This window comes from Durio zibethinus, chromosome 21 (genome assembly GCF_047325235.1).
Source record: "Durio zibethinus cultivar Kanyao isolate XHJ-2024 chromosome 21, ASM4732523v1, whole genome shotgun sequence".
NCBI lineage: Eukaryota > Viridiplantae > Streptophyta > Magnoliopsida > Malvales > Malvaceae > Durio > Durio zibethinus.
This window is the reverse complement of record NC_143182.1, coordinates 8,192,783-8,212,000: the sequence shown is the minus strand read 5'-3', so window position 1 is coordinate 8,212,000 and position 19,218 is coordinate 8,192,783. Positions and strand designations below refer to the sequence as shown.

General features: G+C 35.2%; 3 protein-coding genes across 8 annotated transcripts; all 3 read right to left on the bottom strand.

The window, feature by feature from the left end:
- Nucleotides 1-620: 620 nt before the first annotated feature.
- LOC111306147 (two-component response regulator 24-like) lies at nucleotides 621-2,005 on the bottom strand. Its single transcript, XM_022904052.2, has 3 exons — nucleotides 1,775-2,005; nucleotides 1,071-1,347; nucleotides 621-953 (listed from the first exon to the last, which is right to left on the bottom strand). Exons 2-3 carry the CDS (start codon nucleotides 1,299-1,301, stop codon nucleotides 777-779), a joined length of 408 nt encoding a protein of 135 aa, XP_022759787.1. The 5' UTR covers nucleotides 1,302-1,347; nucleotides 1,775-2,005; the 3' UTR covers nucleotides 621-776.
- A 967-nt stretch (nucleotides 2,006-2,972) lies between these two features.
- LOC111306146 (two-component response regulator 24-like) lies at nucleotides 2,973-3,950 on the bottom strand. The gene is made up of 2 exons (XM_022904051.2): nucleotides 3,500-3,950; nucleotides 2,973-3,362 (listed from the first exon to the last, which is right to left on the bottom strand). The coding sequence occupies exons 1-2, from the start codon at nucleotides 3,806-3,808 to the stop codon at nucleotides 3,189-3,191; spliced, it is 483 nt and encodes a 160-aa protein (XP_022759786.2). The 5' UTR covers nucleotides 3,809-3,950; the 3' UTR covers nucleotides 2,973-3,188.
- A 1,131-nt stretch (nucleotides 3,951-5,081) lies between these two features.
- LOC111305373 (CLIP-associated protein-like) lies at nucleotides 5,082-18,893 on the bottom strand. 6 transcript variants are annotated; one of them, XM_022902854.2, is made up of 22 exons: nucleotides 18,802-18,893; nucleotides 18,282-18,647; nucleotides 16,464-16,619; nucleotides 16,308-16,370; nucleotides 15,246-15,314; nucleotides 14,802-14,967; nucleotides 14,396-14,557; nucleotides 13,889-13,986; nucleotides 12,955-13,029; nucleotides 11,882-11,950; nucleotides 11,711-11,796; nucleotides 11,513-11,630; nucleotides 11,098-11,196; nucleotides 10,671-11,013; nucleotides 8,714-10,518; nucleotides 8,461-8,562; nucleotides 8,178-8,282; nucleotides 7,995-8,069; nucleotides 7,846-7,914; nucleotides 7,648-7,716; nucleotides 7,259-7,360; nucleotides 5,082-5,536 (listed from the first exon to the last, which is right to left on the bottom strand). In XM_022902854.2, the coding sequence occupies exons 2-22, from the start codon at nucleotides 18,612-18,614 to the stop codon at nucleotides 5,375-5,377; spliced, it is 4,326 nt and encodes a 1,441-aa protein (XP_022758589.2). In that variant the 5' UTR covers nucleotides 18,615-18,647; nucleotides 18,802-18,893; the 3' UTR covers nucleotides 5,082-5,374. The 6 variants fall into 6 exon arrangements, 5 of the variants coding, with proteins under 5 accessions (XP_022758589.2, XP_089606097.1, XP_022758588.2 ...); XM_089749971.1 differs by having other exon boundaries at nucleotides 16,479-16,619; nucleotides 18,802-18,868; XR_016331096.1 differs by having other exon boundaries at nucleotides 7,648-7,759; nucleotides 18,282-18,816.
- Between the last annotated feature and the right edge of the window lie 325 nt (nucleotides 18,894-19,218).

Here is a 19,218-nt window from a genome sequence, read left to right as displayed (position 1 = left end):
TACTAATTACAAGGAATGGAAAAATATTTGTCGGCCGACAGTCAAATGGTATATTACTAAAGTGTTGCACCTTTAGTTTCCATATTAAAATTTAATTTTTGACAATTTTAATTGCTAAAAAATATATTTTTTTTCTGTGATAAACGACATGAAACAACATTTTCTCGTGTGTGGGCTCACCAGCCTCATTGATTTGTATGTCTTGATCGTTCTGATTGGAAGTTTGCAGATGGAGGTTTTCTAGCAAGTTTTTAGTAAGCATGAATGTAGCCTCGGAAGGAACTGTAGAATCATGTACAATATTACTCCAAAGCAAAAGTAATTTCTTACCGGAACCATTTAGCCTAGGTTTGGATTCATTGCATCTCTGGTGAGATGCGATTGAATTTAAATGTCTATTTTAATAAGATTTAATCAATATAATTTTTTTATTAATTTGTTTCAATTGTAATTACAATAATTTTTTTTAATTATAATTACAGTAATTTTTATTATTAATTTTAATTTTATCGTCTATTCAAATAAAATTTTACTATCTCAAGCAAAAGATATACACGTACATGCCGAAAATACATCAAATATGATTTTTTTTTAATTTAATAGACAAGCAAAAGTTTGGGTGAGGCTAAACAAAACAAATTTACCATTACTAAAATAACTTAGAACTTGTTTACAACTGTAATGGAAACCAAATCACTGTAGAAAGACTTGGGTTAAGTTGTTTCATCCTACAACAAAAGCTATGGAACTTGATGGGTTTTTGTCATTTTTTTTTTCTAACAATTGAGATTCATCTTCCTGATCATAGAGATAAGTTTAGAAATTGTCAAGGGCTTCTCTTGGTAGTCATCCAGACCAGCTTCCATGAATTCTTGTATTTCTTGTTCCATTGAGCGCGATGACACGCCTGCAATCATGCTTCGAATCCCCATTTCACGAAGCCTCCTCGTCGCCTGACATTCCCAAAATCAAACAGAGATTTGAACCAGACTGATGTTCAATTATAATCTTGTAACCAAAAATCTATATATGAAGAAAAAACCAATGAAATCAACTAAACATTTTCTTACCTCAATGCCATTCATGATAGGCATTTCCATGTCCATTAAAATGATGTCAAACTTTTTTCCAGAACAATGGACATCAACAGCTTCTTTCCCATTTTCGACGACTTCACTTTCTATGCCAAGATTGTCTAAGAGCCTGTGGTGAATCGTTCGGTTGATCATATTATCGTCCACAACAAGTGCGGTGATCTTGCTAGATTGCTCTTTTCTCACACCATGTCTGCTCTGCGCCATGTTAATTCTGCTTCAGCTTCCAGGAATTGAGTACTTTTCCTATGAACTGAATCAACAAATTATTTGTGAGTTTCATTTAATCTAATTGCAGGACTATGAATCAAAGAAAAGCCAACATTAGACCACATATTCTGTTCTTTTATGAGACGGAGAAACCAGAGATATTTTTATGCACAAAAACATGACAAAGGATGTAATGACACAAACTAAAAGCATTTACTTTGGTCAAAGGATTAGTGAATAATTAAGTGTAATTGATTAGACTAGGAATGACCTGGTTGAGATTAAACTTTGACCGGTTTCAATAAATCAAAGAATAATATGTCTTTAGATACGTTTGCATCTTAAGCACTATGAGGAAAAGACCTCTCCTTTCTTGAGACCTTGACCAAGTTACACAGAGATATGCAGTGAACCTATATGAACAAGCTTTAGCAATAATTGGGTTGAAGAAAGGTTATTATAATACTAACCACAATGAAGATAGCAGCCAAAGAGAATGATGAGTTGTTCCCATGGTGGATTCTTGGTTTAAATTGAGCCGTTTATAGGAGCAAGAGAGTGAAAAATGAGTTTTGGAACAGTATCAGTTGGATTGTGTAGAAAATCACAAAATCTATAAAATGAGATATTTTCCCATAATTGGGAGATATCATTATGAAACAAACATCAGGGCATCTTAAAAAAAAAAATCTGCTGTAAAACAGAATAGATGAACTTTAATTGTATATGGAACCAAATCTGCTGCTAGCTCTTGCTTAATTAGTTTCTGTTTTTGTTTCCCTATTTATTTTTTCTTTATTGCTTCATTAAATTCGCAAATGAAAAAAAATAGAAACCCAGATTTGTACTTAATTATTTTAATTAGAAATAGCCGAGATTTAAACTAAACTTTTTGAATTAGGAACAGTTGAAAATTGCACTTATTTAATTTTTTTAACTAAAACGACGAAATTTGAACACAATTTTTTTTAATTAAAAACGAATTAAATTTGAACTCAACTCTTTAAACAAGAGATACATGCATCTACCATTAAATTAAATCAAAGAAGAGTTTTTAAATCTAATTTGAAGGACAAACAAAATGCACAAATTCTTTTTGCCTTTTAGTTTAATTATAAAGAAATATGAGATTGCTTAGGTAGGCGAATCAGATGCATGATTTATTGCAACTTTTACTATTTTTAGCTCCGACCAAACGCGCATAATGCTGTGAGCCATCCAATGTCTGATTAGATTGATCAAAAAAAACTTTTGGATGATGTAGATTTTTTGGGCCCCGTCTTGCAACTCAATTTCTTCTTATATCTATTTGTACTAATTTAATACTTGTTCATCAATTGAAAAGATGACACCATAGGAAAAAATAAAAATAAAATAAAATAAAAAACTAAAAATGAAACAAGGAACTGTGTAATGGTGGAAGATAGAAGACCATTTTGATTCAATAATGTCGGTAAGTGTACTGATTCAGATAGAATTTATGATGCGAGTGTGGCGGATAATTAAAACGTTTATTTTGATTACAATGGCTATAAAACTCGTAGTAAAGCCAATGACTTGTCATTTGATGGCATTTCGTTCTTAAAAAAAAAAAATTTGTTTAAGATAAAGATAAGCATAGGAAACAGAGATAGGAATGGTTGAATCAAGCCATTTTGTGAGGAAAATGAAGCAATAATAGAGGACAATCTTATTCTTGTAATTACTGGTACATTACATAGCGACACACGCAGCTATTAAAAACGCTAGACAACACAAAACTCACGACGCTCGAAGGTAATAAAAAACAGCTAAATACATTAAAGCTGGTAAGATTTTTATTGGGCAGCCAACAACCACATGAAAGTTCTCTGATCCGAGGGATTGTGTCTTCCGTTGCCATCCTCACTGCCCATCTAGCTCCCTCAGGATAGGTACCAAAATCTCGGGACTGAGGGGTTTCTCAATGAACACATCAACCCCAGCAGCCAGAAATGCTTCCCTTTCTCTCTCATAGGAGCAAGCAGTGACTCCCAGCATTTTGCAACGCACCCCCATGGCACGAATCTGCCTTGTGGCCTGCCATGAAAACATGCAAGATAAAGAAGAGATGATGAAACGGTTCTTTTTTAGTATATTTTAATAATAATAATAATAATAATGACAGGATCAATGGGATTTGTCTCAAGCAAATTTAAGTAATGTTTGTTAGGTACCTCAAGGCCATTCAGGATAGGAAGAAGCATGTCAATGACAATGAGATTGAATTTTACCCCCGAGGCAATGAGCTCAACCGCAGCCCTGCCATTGTCTACAGCTAGGGTTTCAACTCCATAAGCGCGAAGAAGTCCTTGCTCGATCGTCCGACAAAACCTGTTACCATCAACAAGAAGGGCAGTCAACCTGTTCCTCAGGACCACTTCATTAAATTGACAGCGCTGCTGCTTTTCTATTCCATTAGGTGCTCCTCCTCCATTTCCCGTGTTGGCCCTGCCTGCAGGAGCTAGATTTTCAGAAGGTGCCATTGTTTTTTGCAGCTGAAAACCCTGTATGCACCACAAATTAAAGAATTATTTTGATGTCAAAGCAAGAGGCAACATGGAGGTTTATATAGCTGGTAAAGGATTAACATTTTGGATTCACTTTCCATTTCCATTGAGCAAATTTTGCAAGAGTGGGACAAAAAATAATTAGATGTAAAGGTGCGACATTGGGAAAGTGGGCATAGTTATGGAAATTCTGAATGCATAATCTGGAAACCAGATTTTGTCTTCTCTGTGCAATTAATTAGATTTGCTAGCATCTGTACATCTCCATTGCACGTGACGTGACTACTTTTTACAATTCTTTTCTTTGAATACAGTGACCAACTTTTCATGATTCTTTCTATATAACAATCAATACATTTGTAGTCAATTTATTGTTGAATTCAGCGTTTGAAAATTATCACTTTGAAAGAATTTATATTAAAGAAACAATCCACACGTTTGTAGACCCATCAACATTGTGAATTTCACACATGTTGTGGCTAATACTTGTTACATTAAAAAACGTTAGCAAACAATGTCATGTAACGAAAAAAGAACCAAACTGTCCCACATGATTCGCATACTAGATTTTTCCTTTTATGCTTTTCATTGTTGTGCATTAGTAAATATATTTAGAATGAATTTGATATACAAAATTATGATAGAATAAAATAAAATAATATTATGAATATAATTATATTAAATAATAATATTTATATTTTATTTGATATATGTAAAGATTATAATCAAATAATTTTATTTTTTAATTAAAATTATCTTTTTTTATCTCCTCCTTAAAAATATTGAATTATCTAATATCAAAAAAATAATTAATCTTTATTACAAGTATATCATTTATTTTAAATATAAATTAAATATAATATAAACTAATTATCACTCAATTTTATCTATTGTCTTACGGACCAGACGTTGGCTCAAAAGTGTAAACAGTATCACTGTATCGAGATGAAGTCATTTTGGTCAGAAGCCGTAATGTTATTCTTTTTTGGCCACTGAGATTCGCTCACTTTCAAATAATAAATACAAATATAGCTCGCTTTTTATGAGCTAATTTCCTCGGTACCAACCAGATTTTGAGACTTCAAATCTCTACATTCATGCCCAATATTGGACCTGCCTGATGGATAGTTCGGAAAACAGCCACTGCATTGATAAATTAAAATAACACTAAATCAATCCATGGAGGGAAATTCCACAACTTAAAAAAATCTAGCTATTTTTTGATAAAAAAAAAAAAATGGACGTAATACAAGAATATAAAATTCTCCAAACCCATATTTCTTTGTCAATATAAAGACAATGTTAAGAAAATGGTGATTACAACTTGGGCACAACAGTGCAATTCCCTATTTGATTCCCACCAAAAACACTCCCTCCAAGCCCTAGCAATCCAAAGGAAATTGGACTAAAATATATATTTAAAAAAAAAAAAAAAACAAAACAAAAATCACCCCTTGAAATGCATTCACACAATATACAAATTACACAACAACGAATAAGTAAACATTTCCCAAATCCAACCTCCCTGTCCAAATGAACCAGCTAATCATGGTTAGCATCTATAGGGGTGCCAGTCCTGGCCTGTGAGATCCGATTAGCATAAATTGTCACCAGCCGCAACTGTGTGCTATTAAGCCCCTCCAAGTGTGGCAAAAATGCTTTCCCAAGCATTATGTAAATATCCACCAAACAGAAAACAACAGTCTGTACCATCAACAATTAACACGCAATGAGATCAGATTCAGACTCAACGAGATTTAAAGAGAGCAAAAACAAAATGACAACCATACTAAGAATTTAAAACATGCGGAAATACAAAGTTCATTCGCTTCTAGCAGAAACAACAACAAGCATAGTACAAGAGAAGAAAACTATGAGGTTATGCTTTCATCTATTATTCTTCTCAACCATGCACCATGTCAATATACTTTAACCATTGATTCTGTAAACAGAAACAGTATCTTTTCCTGATTCATGTATTCTACTCTCACAGCAGGATCCTGCTCTTTCATCTGAGTTCTAAAGTGAATTTTACTATAGCCTTTGGCTTAGGCCATAAGGATCATGCATTGGCCACCCTCCAATAACATGGAATAGGAGCCAATGGGACTCATACCTATAAGACAAGGGACGAGAGGCTGGCACCCTTTCAATAATTTGCATGTTACGAGATGGAGCCATTCTGATACAATTCATTGAAATGTAATGTTTCTGCATGTAACGTCATAAACCATTATCCAGAAGTAAGAACATTACAGTTGCAATTGACTGCACATTCCTACTTTTCTTGGACAAAGTAAACAAAACCTATATCATTGACAAGATATCTAAGGTATATTCTGTTAGAGGCTTAGACAATAATTCCCAAAAGCAGATTTTTGGCGTTGAAAATGAATCTTAGAGAAACCGTTAAAAATTTTACGCATTTATTGGATGATAAATAGAAAATTAAGAAAACAGGATTTTGATGCCAAGGATTACCCAGCATAAACATAGAATGCTGGATTCTGTTTAAAACTGAACCAACCCAAGTAAAACAGCAATCAGCTGGAGCTTTGCTAAAATATTTAATTTAAGTTCAGGCAAGGCCCATCTCTCAAAACTTCAGTTCAGATTGAAAAGAATTTTTGAAGTCCAAACTCAGCTTGAATGCTCATAAAACACAAGTCAATTGCAACTCAAACAAAAATTTGGTGGCATGATAAACTTAAAATTTTAAAATTAACAATGGAAAAAATAGTAATATTTATAAATTATAATGATATAATTATTACATGGCCTTAGCTTGCAAGATTCAAGTTCTATGCTAAACTTATTGAACTAAAAGCTAAATGCTGAAAAAGATTATTAACAAGCCAAGCGAAACAGTTAATGAATTGCTAGACTTGTTTTCATCATCCCTACTCTGTGTCTCCACAGAGACATCTCAACCATTAAAACTTGAACTTTCAAATTGGAAGTCTAAGGTTCTAATCTTGGAGAGGGAAGTTAATTATGGGATAGGAGAGAGCTACGTCCTTTTGTAGAGCTCAAGTCACATATAATTAAAAAGACAAAATAAAAGCATCCATACACATTGAATGGATTCATGGATTTCCAAATATCAACATATAACACATCCTACATGTTCATAGTCAAAGATGTGTCTTCTATGAGAAAATTCTTTGTTACTAATTTTTTAGGCCACATCTCAGACAGTAACCATATCACTTAGAAAGGATCAAGTGGCTAGTTAACGTAAATGATAATGCAAAAGAGAAGTAATTATTTTCTTCCACAAGATGATAAAATGCTTTCCTTCACTCAAGTGCCCCTCCCCCACCGCATCCACTCCTATCTTTTTCTTTCTACTTCCCCAACCAATAAAAACCTAAATTTCAGCCATTTCCATACAATGACAATTTTATGAAGCAACATAAGTATTACCTTACGGACATCTGCACTCTGGTTTCCAAAAGCTTCAAAAAGTGCAGGCAAAAATGAGGGCAATTGAGCCATTAGTTCCTCCGGTGATAGCCTGCCCACAAGCTGAACAGAAAAAGCAAAGAGCTTAGAAATATATAGTCAACAGTTAACATTTGTACGCACAACTTATTTTTAGGAAAAATGAAACAGTCAAAAGGAAAGCAAACAAAATTCCAATCCAAACAGACAGGAAAGCAATGACAATTCCCAGGAATACAATTAACTTTATACAAGCATATAACATATCTGAACAAAAGCTGGATATTTATCCTGATTCAGATTCAGAATAATTAAATTTATTAAATTTAAATTTAACAATTTTAGCTCCAATTAGGATTCAGAATAAATACCTTTGTTAAACAATTTATGCAAATAACTTGAGTCTTCTCATCTTCAGTAACTAACAAAGGTACAATAACCTACAACCCCAGTCGTTCAACAAAATCAGCACTTATAAATAACCTGAAACCAGAAGTTAAATTCCAAAACACTTTCTCTTCATTTGGAGTAGGGAAAACAAGTCAGACATGAGAAAGAGAACCACATACACTGAAACATCTGAATGGATCATACTGAGACAAGACAGTGTTCAAGCAGTGCTCAGCTTTGTTTGAAACCTAAACAAGGAGCAGACAAATTAGATACGGAAAAGGAGCATGAATATTCTCAAAGGACAAGTTCATGGAAAGTAAATTACCTTCGGAACAATATCCTTCATTGCATGAAGCAGCTTCTCGACTACTATTTCAACAGAATCTTCCATACCATCTTTCTGAAAGCATGACAAGCCAAAAAAAGGAGGAAATAAGCACTTGTATGTTAGAGAAAAGGAAAACCTAGACAATGTCTGAATAATTATATACTGAAAATATGAGCAAACCTGATTTTTAAGCATTTCAACTATCAATGATAGGGCAAGTTCTCGGATTGAGGGATCAAAATCATCTAAAACTTCAAGTACAGCTGTCAAAATCTGATTGAAGTACTGCATAAATACAACTAAATATTACAACTTGATGTGCGTGAAATATAGCAGAGCATATTTGACATAAGGGGAAGAGGACATATTCGTTCATAAGAGTATTGCAAAGTTAAGAAACTTTCAAGAGAAGGAAATAAAATTAAACCAGACTTATATAAAACTTATATGGAAACAAATATACCTTGGTCCAAATCAAGAGATTATTAGCCGCAGAAATTTCAATTAATTGCTGAAGTGCACTGAGCTTACCGGCAGTAGGGCTCTCGTCACTACCATTGCAGATCTACGAAGTACAGAAGAAAGCATTCATGAAGTGTGAAGTTTTTGAAACACAATAAGAACTACGAGAAGTCCAACAATCTATAATCTCCCAGTAAACTCAATTGATAAAACAATTATCATCACCAGAAAAAAAAGGATAATACTAAACTCACCAGGTGAAGAATTTGCGTAATGCTAGAACTAGCGACTGGCGTAGAGCTAATCTTTACAGCTGTAGGTTTAAGATGATTAAGATCCAACTCTGATGAAGTCTCATTATTATGAGCAACTCCTTCAATGGTCCCCAAAGAGTCAGATCTACTCAGACCATTAATTTCCAGGCGTGTAGTAGATAGACCTTCCAAGTTAACACTACTTTCCAAGTTCTCTATCTGGCCATTTTGGGATCCCATGTTCTGACCAATAGAATTAACCATATAAGACAATTCTTTCGTTTTGTAAGGAAAAGCATCTGCATTTGAACTGGTCTCCAAGTTCTGACATGCGTTCTTCTGAGTTTCATCAGATGTAGCCTGGCTAATACTGCCAGTCATCAGGCTTGATTCCTGGGTGGAACCCCACTTCCTACCACCTTCACTATCAATGGAACCAGCAGAATAGCTTCCAAGTAAAAGACTCCTCTTGGACACACCAATATATCCTTCTTCAGACGATGTCCCAACAACATCAGATGGATCATAGGATGACTTAGAACGCTGCCTCTCTTTCTTGTTCTGTAAATAGTTCATTAGATCCACCTCAATACGAGGAGTGTACTGTTTAAGTGCCCGTCTCAAGGAATTTTGTTCTTCAACTGATAAACTAAGAATAAAATTCAGAACAGCAGTTGGATCAAAATGCGAGTATACAGATATAATGCAAGTAATAGCTGCATCCTTAAGCTTAGTATTTTTATCATAGACCAATGGCATCAATTTTGCAAGCCATAACTTCAGGATGCCAATATTACCAGAAGCTTCAGAATTCACAGCATGCTTGCTGAAGGAACTAATGGCGAACTCAATAACAGCCAATTTAGCCTTTGGTGATCGCTGTTCATCAAGTGAACGCAGCAAAGCAGGCAAGAGAGAATCTATGCTATAAGTTTTGCTAACAATTTCCAAGGTCGTTGAGCAAGGCTGCCTAACCAACTCTTTTGGATCAATTAACCGCGAGAAAACATGGGGTAAGATCCTTTCCATGTAACTCTCAAAGGGCTTTCGGCATGATGGAATAATATCTGCAAGTGTTGAAAGGGCAGCCTGTGCAACTTTATGGTGGGGATCATCCAAGTGCTGGAAAAACAGTTTCATTACCTTCTCAAAATTTTGAACCACTTCCTGAATACCTTTGGGCCCCTGCTGCAACAAAGAATGTAGATAAGTAAAAGCAGCAACCCTGGCACACCAATCAGAACTAGGACTGAGCCCCTCACTTAGGGCATCGCTGAGAGAAGCTGGACCTTCAACATAATTTGACATCTCTCCAAGTGACAGCTGGCTATCATCAAAACTCTTTCTCCTTCCAGCAGACATCCGCCCAGCTACATGCTTTCTCAAAAGTGGTCTCTGGAAGTTTGGAATATTATTGTTCTGTGAATCCCTAGAGTTTACACCTCTATAAGGAGTGTCCAAATATTGCCTGTCAATATGTGGATTTATAACCCACCTGGCCTCCCTAATGTCGCTGTTCTCTTCAAAGGAACCTCGTTCTTGTCTTTCGGATGCCCTCTTGGCAGGGTATGATGAGAAAGCTGGCAAAGACTCAGTTGCCACACTAGTTCTATATGATAACTTGCCTGAATCTTTGGAAGCTTGAACTTGAGCACTGATGTCAGACATAATCAAACCACCATTGCGATTACTACCTCTACCAACAGTAGAGGCAGTTGATTCTAGTCCTAAAGAGCTTGTGAGACTATTAGAAGCTGGAACAGCAGTGGGGAATGGGGGATCACGAGATGATGGAGGGTCAACTCCTGCACTAGTGGGCAATATAGAGAAATTTAGCCACTCACAATTGAACTGATTTTCTGATCATTTCAGGCAATTACCACTGCATCATTTAAAGACCTCATGTACAAAACTTTCAAGTTTAAATTAAGTAAAACATAGAAAATCCATTCAATACCTAGATCCAAACTTGTTGACCTCTGTTTTTCAGATATGTCCAGACCTCTAAGCATACTTTCAATGGCACTAACTTTCTGTTTGCTTGCATGTAACACACTCTCCAGCGTACGTTCAGCACCTTTACCAAGGGCCTTCAAGCGGGATAGATTCAGCCCAGAAGAGAGAGACGTCCCTGACAATAAGCTTGAAGTTCTGTCCATTGCAACTATAGCAGACGTTCCATATCCAGGTAGATTTGAAGCAGCAGAAGTTTGAGAGGTAAATGACATCTGAATATTTCTGTCATAGAGAGAAGGAGAAGCATGCCGCCTATGCATCCCTCCATCTTCTTCGTTAATTATCTGTGCAAAAGCAAGACTTTGAAACCACAATCTAGGAAAATGAATTATTCCAAAATATACATCAAATTAAGAAGCTATAAATACCCTTTGAATGACAGGATCAAAGGAGGAGAACAAGCGACGAGAACGATCTGGCCAAGTTTTGGTGAACATTCTGTAGCACATTCTAGCAGTTGATCGTACCTGTTAAGTTCCCAACTCACTGGTCATCTTATCATCAAATTTTAGCATTGACTCAAACAGGTATAAGTAAAATGTAAATGAGATAAAGTTCTAGGAATTAGTGTTGCCACATAAGGTCATCTGTTCAGATTACCCTAATTATGAAAAAAACACAAGTTCATTAAAACATATGAAGTGAAGCATCAGCCATGAACCAATCATGTCTCCAGGAGAGAAGCCAATCAAACTGATCAACTTAGACCTTCACATGAAGGGCTGAATGCATCACTATGTACATCAAACAGCAAAGAAAATAAGAAATTCCAAACATAGATACCTCACTCATTGCATCGGCAACGCAACATCTAATCAGATCCTCGTATAAATCAGACAATCTCTGTATTTCTGGTGCATCTGGCCAATGTTCAAGTATCAACAATGCATATTCACAACACCTGCAGTAAGGAGATAAAAGTTGAGTAGACAAACAACAAATAAAAGACTCCATCCTAAAATGGCAGAAACATGGGAATACCTGGCACGGAGTACAGCACTACGGTCATTCTTTGCACAATCAGCTATGCGGGGAAGCATGCGGGCAACTTTGCAGTTAAGCAAGATCTGCAAATTAGAAAAGATATCATGAAGAAAAGAATAATCAAAATAAAAGGAAAAAAAGAGAAGGGGAGATATAGGAAAACATTACCGTTTTTATGCAGTTATCTGCGGACTCTGCAATTACAAGCACAGTAATCACAACCAACTTGAAAAGGACCTGATTATCATAACGTGAAATTAACAAGTGCATATGAGAATACAAATGTTATTTGCCATGATGCATACGAGCTCACTAGCCATATCCAAGATAAGGTGCCATGGTATATGCTATTTGACGATGATATAGCCTTAGTTGCTGAAACTAGTGATGATTTTAATGCGAAATTAGAATTATAGAGGCATACGCTGGAGTCTAGAGGCTTTAAATTGAGTAGATCTAAAACTGAATATATAAAATGTAAGTTTAGTAGTCATAAGGAAGCAAGTGCTAATGTGATTAAGTTGGATAGTGAGGTAGTACCAAACAGTAATCATTTTCAATATTTGGGATCAATTATTCAGAGTGATGCTAAGATAGAAAGGGATGTAAATCATAAGATTCCAGCAGGATGGGTAAGGTGGCGAAATACGTCAAGTGTGTTGTGTGATCGCAACATGCCTTTCTACTTAAAGGTGAAGTTGTATAAAACAACCATAAGGCCTGCATTGTTATATGAGACTAAATGTTGGGCCATAAAGAAACAACATGAGAAGAAAATGAGTGTAGCTGAGATGAGGATGCTTAGATGGATGTGTGGCAAGACTGGAAGAGACAGAATCAGAAATGAAGAGATTTGAGGAAAATTAGGGGTAGTTCGAATTGAGAAAAAGATGAGAGAGGGCTGTTTCAGATGGTTTGAACATGTGAAACATAGGCTTATCTGTGCACCAGTTAGTAGAAATGAGCTTTTGGATTTGGGAGAGACCAAAGCTTCTAGAGGCAGACTATGAAAGATGTGGATGCAATTAATAAGAGATGATATGAGGATTAAGAAAGTAGATAAAAAGGTTGTTTTCTATAGAAATAAGTGGCCAAAGAAAATTCAAAATTATGACCTAACATGAATCTTTTTTTGGCCTTACAAACAGCCGGCCCCATAGTTATGGGATATAAGGCTTAGTTTGTTGTAGTTATAAATGATAATACAAACGTTGCATTCTACACAAGAAAGATGAACTTACTGGGATGAACATCTCGGCACATGCCTCAAAATCGCCCAAGAGCTCCTTTGATAAGAAGGACAATAAATGGCAAGCCTGAAAAAAAGGAAACAAACTCAAAAACAGCCACACGTACAAAACCAGAAAAGCACTTATGGGATAGGAAAGTAAACAACTGTCTTCAACTCAACCACCACTACTACATTGACTCTCTCAAGATTCCTAGTGGCCATTCTATAAAAGTCCATCAGCATGTGTTAAGAGACAAGAAGCTAAAACACTATGCACAAACTTGGAATCTCACCAATGTGGCTAAGTCTAGTGAAAGAATAAGAAAACCACCATGAAGGAAGAAGAGAAACACAAGCTTCAAAGTAAAAGTTACAGGAATGTAACTAAGAAACCAGAGGCATGTAAGAATTCTAGTAACTGACATGAAGCAACAAAATATCTTTCAAACACTAAGCTTTAATTGCGATCTCTACTCAAGTTGAAGTTTTCAGTTTATATCAACCTCTCCAAGGTGGACTAGCCAAAAACAAACTTCTTGGAGGTTCCAAGAGAGTCAATATGGAAAGGACAAGTATGATGATGGGTCCATGACATGTTCCCTATCATGAACCTTATGGATATGTTGTAAATAAATAGCAATACTAGCAAACTCCAGAAAAAATGTACGAAAATTCCAGCAACAGAATAATTCTGCAAATTCACTAAACCATTCTAAATAAATTTCAACAGTGCACTTGATACAAAAGGAAATACTTAGAAAAATAACATAAAAAAGTATTAGACAGAAAAACAAGAAAAAAAAATCTATTGGTGCTAGAATAAGCACTATTAGTTCAGAACCCCCTAAATAAACTATAAACGCAAAGAACAAATCTCCTAAAATATTAAAAATGTAAAAAGAAAAAAAATCAGCACAAGGAGACACAATAAAAATGGTAAACACCTGTTTCACAATGCTTGACCTCCTATCTGATAATTGTGTACTTAGTGGGCCAACAAGCTGCTTTAAGAGTCCCCGGAAACATGGATAATCAGCAGCACCTGTTTATTCACAGTAGTCTTAATTGTTAAAAACCCCAGCTCTCAACCCATAAACAATAGAAGAGGACCATGCCAAATAAAAATAGATTTTTGATAGCAAATAGGGTAAATAACAGGACAACTTTGGAGCTGTCAAAACCAACGGGGAAAAAGGTTAAAGGAATGGGATAACCCAGGAATTTATATACCTGGGTTGTGACATCCCTTAATATACCTAGAAATTTATAGATCTAGCTCAGTTTGCATTGGCCAGTTCTTTATGATTAAGAATTTTCTTTCAACACAAAAGGCAGAATCATTTCAAAACTGTTCAGCCAACAATGGTAAATAGTAACTTTCTAATTCTTTAACAGTAGACATATACAAAAGCAAGATTGGTGGGAAGGTTGACGAGAAAGAGGATAAAAACCTCCAGAAACAAGGCCTTCAACTCTCTGCATGGCAGCAATACGTATGGACCAATCCTTTTCTGGCACAAGAGTAGAAGCAATCTTCTCAAATTCCCTTATCAGCTCCTTATCTGAGTAAACTTTAATTGGATCTATGGGTTTTTCTGTGATATCACTTTCACCTGTAAAAAACAAATACCAATCACTTCAGTAACATATAGTTCTTTGAACCATGATGTAAAAGCAAGCACCATATTTGAGAAATATATAATGTAGAAAATATCAACTTCTCTTGACTAACAACGTCAAAAGAAAAGTATCCAATATTGGAAGTTGGTTAGTTTATGCAAAGGTCAGCATATCATGAGAGCCATCCTAAATTCCTAATTTGAAAAAAAAAATTGTTTGATATACACAGATCCAAACCTCCAAAAAGTGATGTCTCCCTTGAAGAACTCTTGGCTCTTGGACTGCTTCTCTTAGGGTTATGCATTGCAGGCTTTATCTCTCCAGCAGCAAAACCACCCAAAATTCCATCTGAAGATTGAACTTGTGGTTCAATTTTCTCTAGTCTGGCATTAATATATCTCATCTGCAGTTATATACTACATTGTAAAAACAACAGAGTAATAACACCAATAAGGAAATGTTATCAATATTAAATGATCTAAATTAATGTCATACATTTGTAATAATACATGTTAAATTAAGTAGACATAACAGGAACGACAGGAGGAGGGGTTAGGGAGGAAGTGAACTGTCAATGCAGACCCAAAATGAGAGAGAGAGAATACTATTCATCTTCAGCTACAAAAATATTCAAAATGAAGCTAGAGGATGGAATATATTATTCCAAAATTAAATATTTACCATAGGTCCAGGAAGCTGATGACGATGAAGTTCATCACGAAATTGAGTTCCAGCCTGCCTATACATTTCCTGGAAAAGAAATGATTTGATCAGAATTTTGCCCCCAGATGTGAGAAATCTTAATGTATGACCCATGAAATCTCTAAGAGCAATTCTTGAGAAGAACAGCAAAAGTGGACCTTTTAGCAAAGAATTACTGCTCTCAGATACTGCAACACTCATTAAACCATCCAAAGCAGAAATACTAAAGAAGAGAAAGAAAATTAATCCAATGAATAATTACTGAATGGTTCTTCCAGAAGAGATCAAAACAATTAAGGAACCACATCCATCAAAAGAAGCACAACATTTTTCATAAATGACTCACATTAATACTAACCAAGGAGCAGACAACATGTCCAAGCACCCAATATCAAAGGTTGCTGGATTCATGAACATGAAAATTATAGCTAAACTTTAAAAAATGAATCTAAAACATAAATTGCAAGCAATCTCAATTGAGATGGTTTTTCTTTGTTTAAATGTTAAATATAACTACCACAAAGCTGGGAATATTGAGGGCACAAACTATTGACACCAAATGACAAACAATATGATTTATACATATTGATCCTACACAACAGCAAGGTATCAAGAAAATTATTTCTAGTTTTCTTTTTCCAACAAAAAGGAGTCTTGACCAACTTATTTTTTTAGTTATCATGGGTAATAGACAAGGTTCATATCCCAGATGTTTCTGCCTAATGATTTTCTCATTGTATTTTCTGTCCTTTAAAGGCATGTCAATAGCTTATTGTGAGGAGATCAACATGTTTTTCTAGGACTGAGAAGCAGAAGAGCTGTCTCTGTAGTAAGCCCATCTATCAGGAAATCAGCTGTATCTTCAGGTAAAAGTGAAAGTTCCTTGAAAACATGGGTTAGAAATTTTAATATGAAAAAAACAAGAAAAAGAAGACAATAGATCATATTTCATTTGAAGACAATCAAATTCTTCCTACACATAAGTTCAACAAGTTGTTAAGATCTTCTAATGATAACACTAGAAAGAGAAGTTTCACAGACCTCAATGCATGATATAGCAGCTTCACGAACACCAGGATTTGTGTCATTCAACATCTGCAAAATCTGATAAATAAAGAAATTTATATATGTCAACTTATCTCTGTCACGTTTAATGATGAGACTAAAAATCCATTTTGGAATTGTTAATGAGCATACAGGAGGAAGAATAACCCGTTGAAGTGGAAGTTCAGTAGATGCAAAAAGACTGATAGCTGATGTGACTGTCCGAGCAAATTCCTCCCGAACTCTCCAACTTTTATGTGTCCAGGCATAAGAGCCAGCTCTTTCAACAATAATTGTTGGAGAAGAAACCTGAAACAAAAATAATTAGTACATTTTATAAATCAAACTAATTCTTCATCACTTAGCCTAAAATACTAAAGCATTCTAAAAACTCAGCAAGGCACTCGTACTGATATTTACTCCAAATTTTAATTGCAATAATAATAACCTAGTTCACTTTTCTTATGGGAACAAAAGTCAAAACAGAATAAAAAACCTAAACCACCAGGCAATAAAAATAAATTTAAAATTAAAAATGCGATGGATAAATTCATTAGGTCGTCCGCTCCCTCATCCCATAAAGGTTGTCTGATTTGAAAATACACATTGATTAAGGTACCATCTGGTTGTTACTTTTTGCAACCAAATGCAGAAAATAAAAGGTGTACTTAGATACAAAAGAAAACATTTATAAAGACTTTAAAAACTTAAAAATGTAACTTTTCAGGAGAACAAAATACTACATGATTTTATTTTATATAGAGTATTAAATTTTAACCGGAGAGAGATTTCAGCCATTTTGTTCATTTTTAATCTACTATGATTTTTTTTTCTACCATTTGCTCTTGCTTTATTTTAGGAAGCAAAAAGCAAGTAACAAAAACAACCAAACGGGATCCAAGAAAAGTCAACAAATGTTTTTTGACAACTTACACATTCTACATTTTCTTCCTAAGTTGCCCATGACCATTGTGCACAATACAGGTATTTATATATAGCTTTAGAGTGAGAAATAGATAAGAAAATCTTAAACATTAATGCTTCAGTTTTTGATAGTGGACATTTGAACCACGCCAAAAATAAAAACCTAGATTTGGGGAGTAAGACTGTAAGAGTAACATGGCACAAGGTGATTGCTTGAGGAACCATAGTTCATGAACTTGCTTTCTTGTTTAATATTAACTAAAAAATTAAAATGGAATGACTGGTTCAACAAGACATGAAAGCCATCCAGAGGTAATTAAGGGTGGTAATTATTCCATTGCTCAAAAGCATTCACTATGACCATTCTGGAGTACCACTTTTCTCAAAAAAATCTAGTTCAAAACTCAGATACTTTAAAAGGCAACAAAATAAAGAAGGAATCAGGATTCCATTTTCATAGAAATTGCAATAAACAATAAATGATCCTCAATTATTTTAAGTAAAACAATTAGAAAACCCTTGACTCATCCAAAAGCTATAAGAAACACCGTACTTCCATGAATAGAACAATCTGAAATAATAAACTTCCACAAAACATACCAGACTCAAGTCTTCCATAGACATGAAACTAGGTTAAATCAATCAAAATTTTGCTCCAAAAACACTTACCATCTAAAGTATAACAAAGCAAAAATAATGGGAAACCACAGAATTATAAAGAAATTGCAAACAAAAAGGGTTAAAAATTATAGGAAGCTTTCCAAACAATCTCGGTCTAACAAATTAGATTTTATCGGCACATTACTAAACCATAAGATCAGAAAGATTTATCCAACTACATGAAACCGTCAATGTCTTTGATTCAACTAAATCTATCTAACAACCCTAAATCCAAAGGCACGTCACATCTTTTCCATTCAAAATCAACAAATATCAGTGCCGACACATATTCCAAAGGTAGAGTGCTTTCAGCAGTTTTAAGAAATAAAGGAATTATAAGAGCGGAAGACATTCAATGACATAAAAAGAAATAAATTATAACTTTACCTCCATGAGAGTGAGCAGTAGGCGTCTGGCAGCGTCTCTAACAGGTTGTTTGGCGTCACCTAACCTTTCAACAACCGCGGGAACGAGCGCGTTGAAGTGCAACTTCAAGTGATCACCAGAGAGAACGGCGGCAGAAGCAAGAGCCTGGAGGGCTCCCTGGGAGACTCTAAAGTTGTTGTCCTTAAGGAGATCCAAGCAGCAGTCGACGAGAGAAGTGACTTCCGAAGAAGTGAGACTCTTTCTAGAACCTTCGAGGAGTTGATAGAGCCGTTCCACCGCCGCCATTCGCTCCTTGGTGTCTTTGGCACGTGCCAGCTCCAGTGCCTCCTCCATCTGGACCACGATCCGGTGCGACCGTACTCAGATCTGAATAATTGCTCAACCAATTCCAAAAATTCGAAATTAAAAAAATAATAATAAAATAAAATTGTGGAAATGTGCTTGGCGAGAGAGGAGAGGATTAAATTGTAGGGAAGGAAAATGGTTGTTGTTGGAGAGGAGAGATATGGCGGAGAAGTACCGCTTTCTTTTTCATATTTTTTTCCCCTTTCCGGAGGAAAGGAAAAGAGTGGTGAGAAAGAGAGAGTAAAGCGGACTGAGATTGACAGTGGAGATGATGAAAGCGTGTGGTTAGAGTGGTTAAGGAAATTACCCATCCATTTTGGGTAAATTTACGAGTCTTGCCACGGTATTTTTTTTTTTTTTTGGTATTCGACGGCGCTATACGCTCTATTTTACTCTGTTCACTTGTACGGTTATCGTATTGACACTGATGATCACTGATCGGATACTTTGTATTTGGAGTTTTTTGGATTGAAATGTTTCGATTTTTTATCTTTTTTAAGATGGGTGAAAAAAAATATTTTTGGGTAAATAATATCAAAAGTAATAAAAAATAATAGTAAGTTTTTTTTTTTTGTTGGGCCTCCTAAAAGAC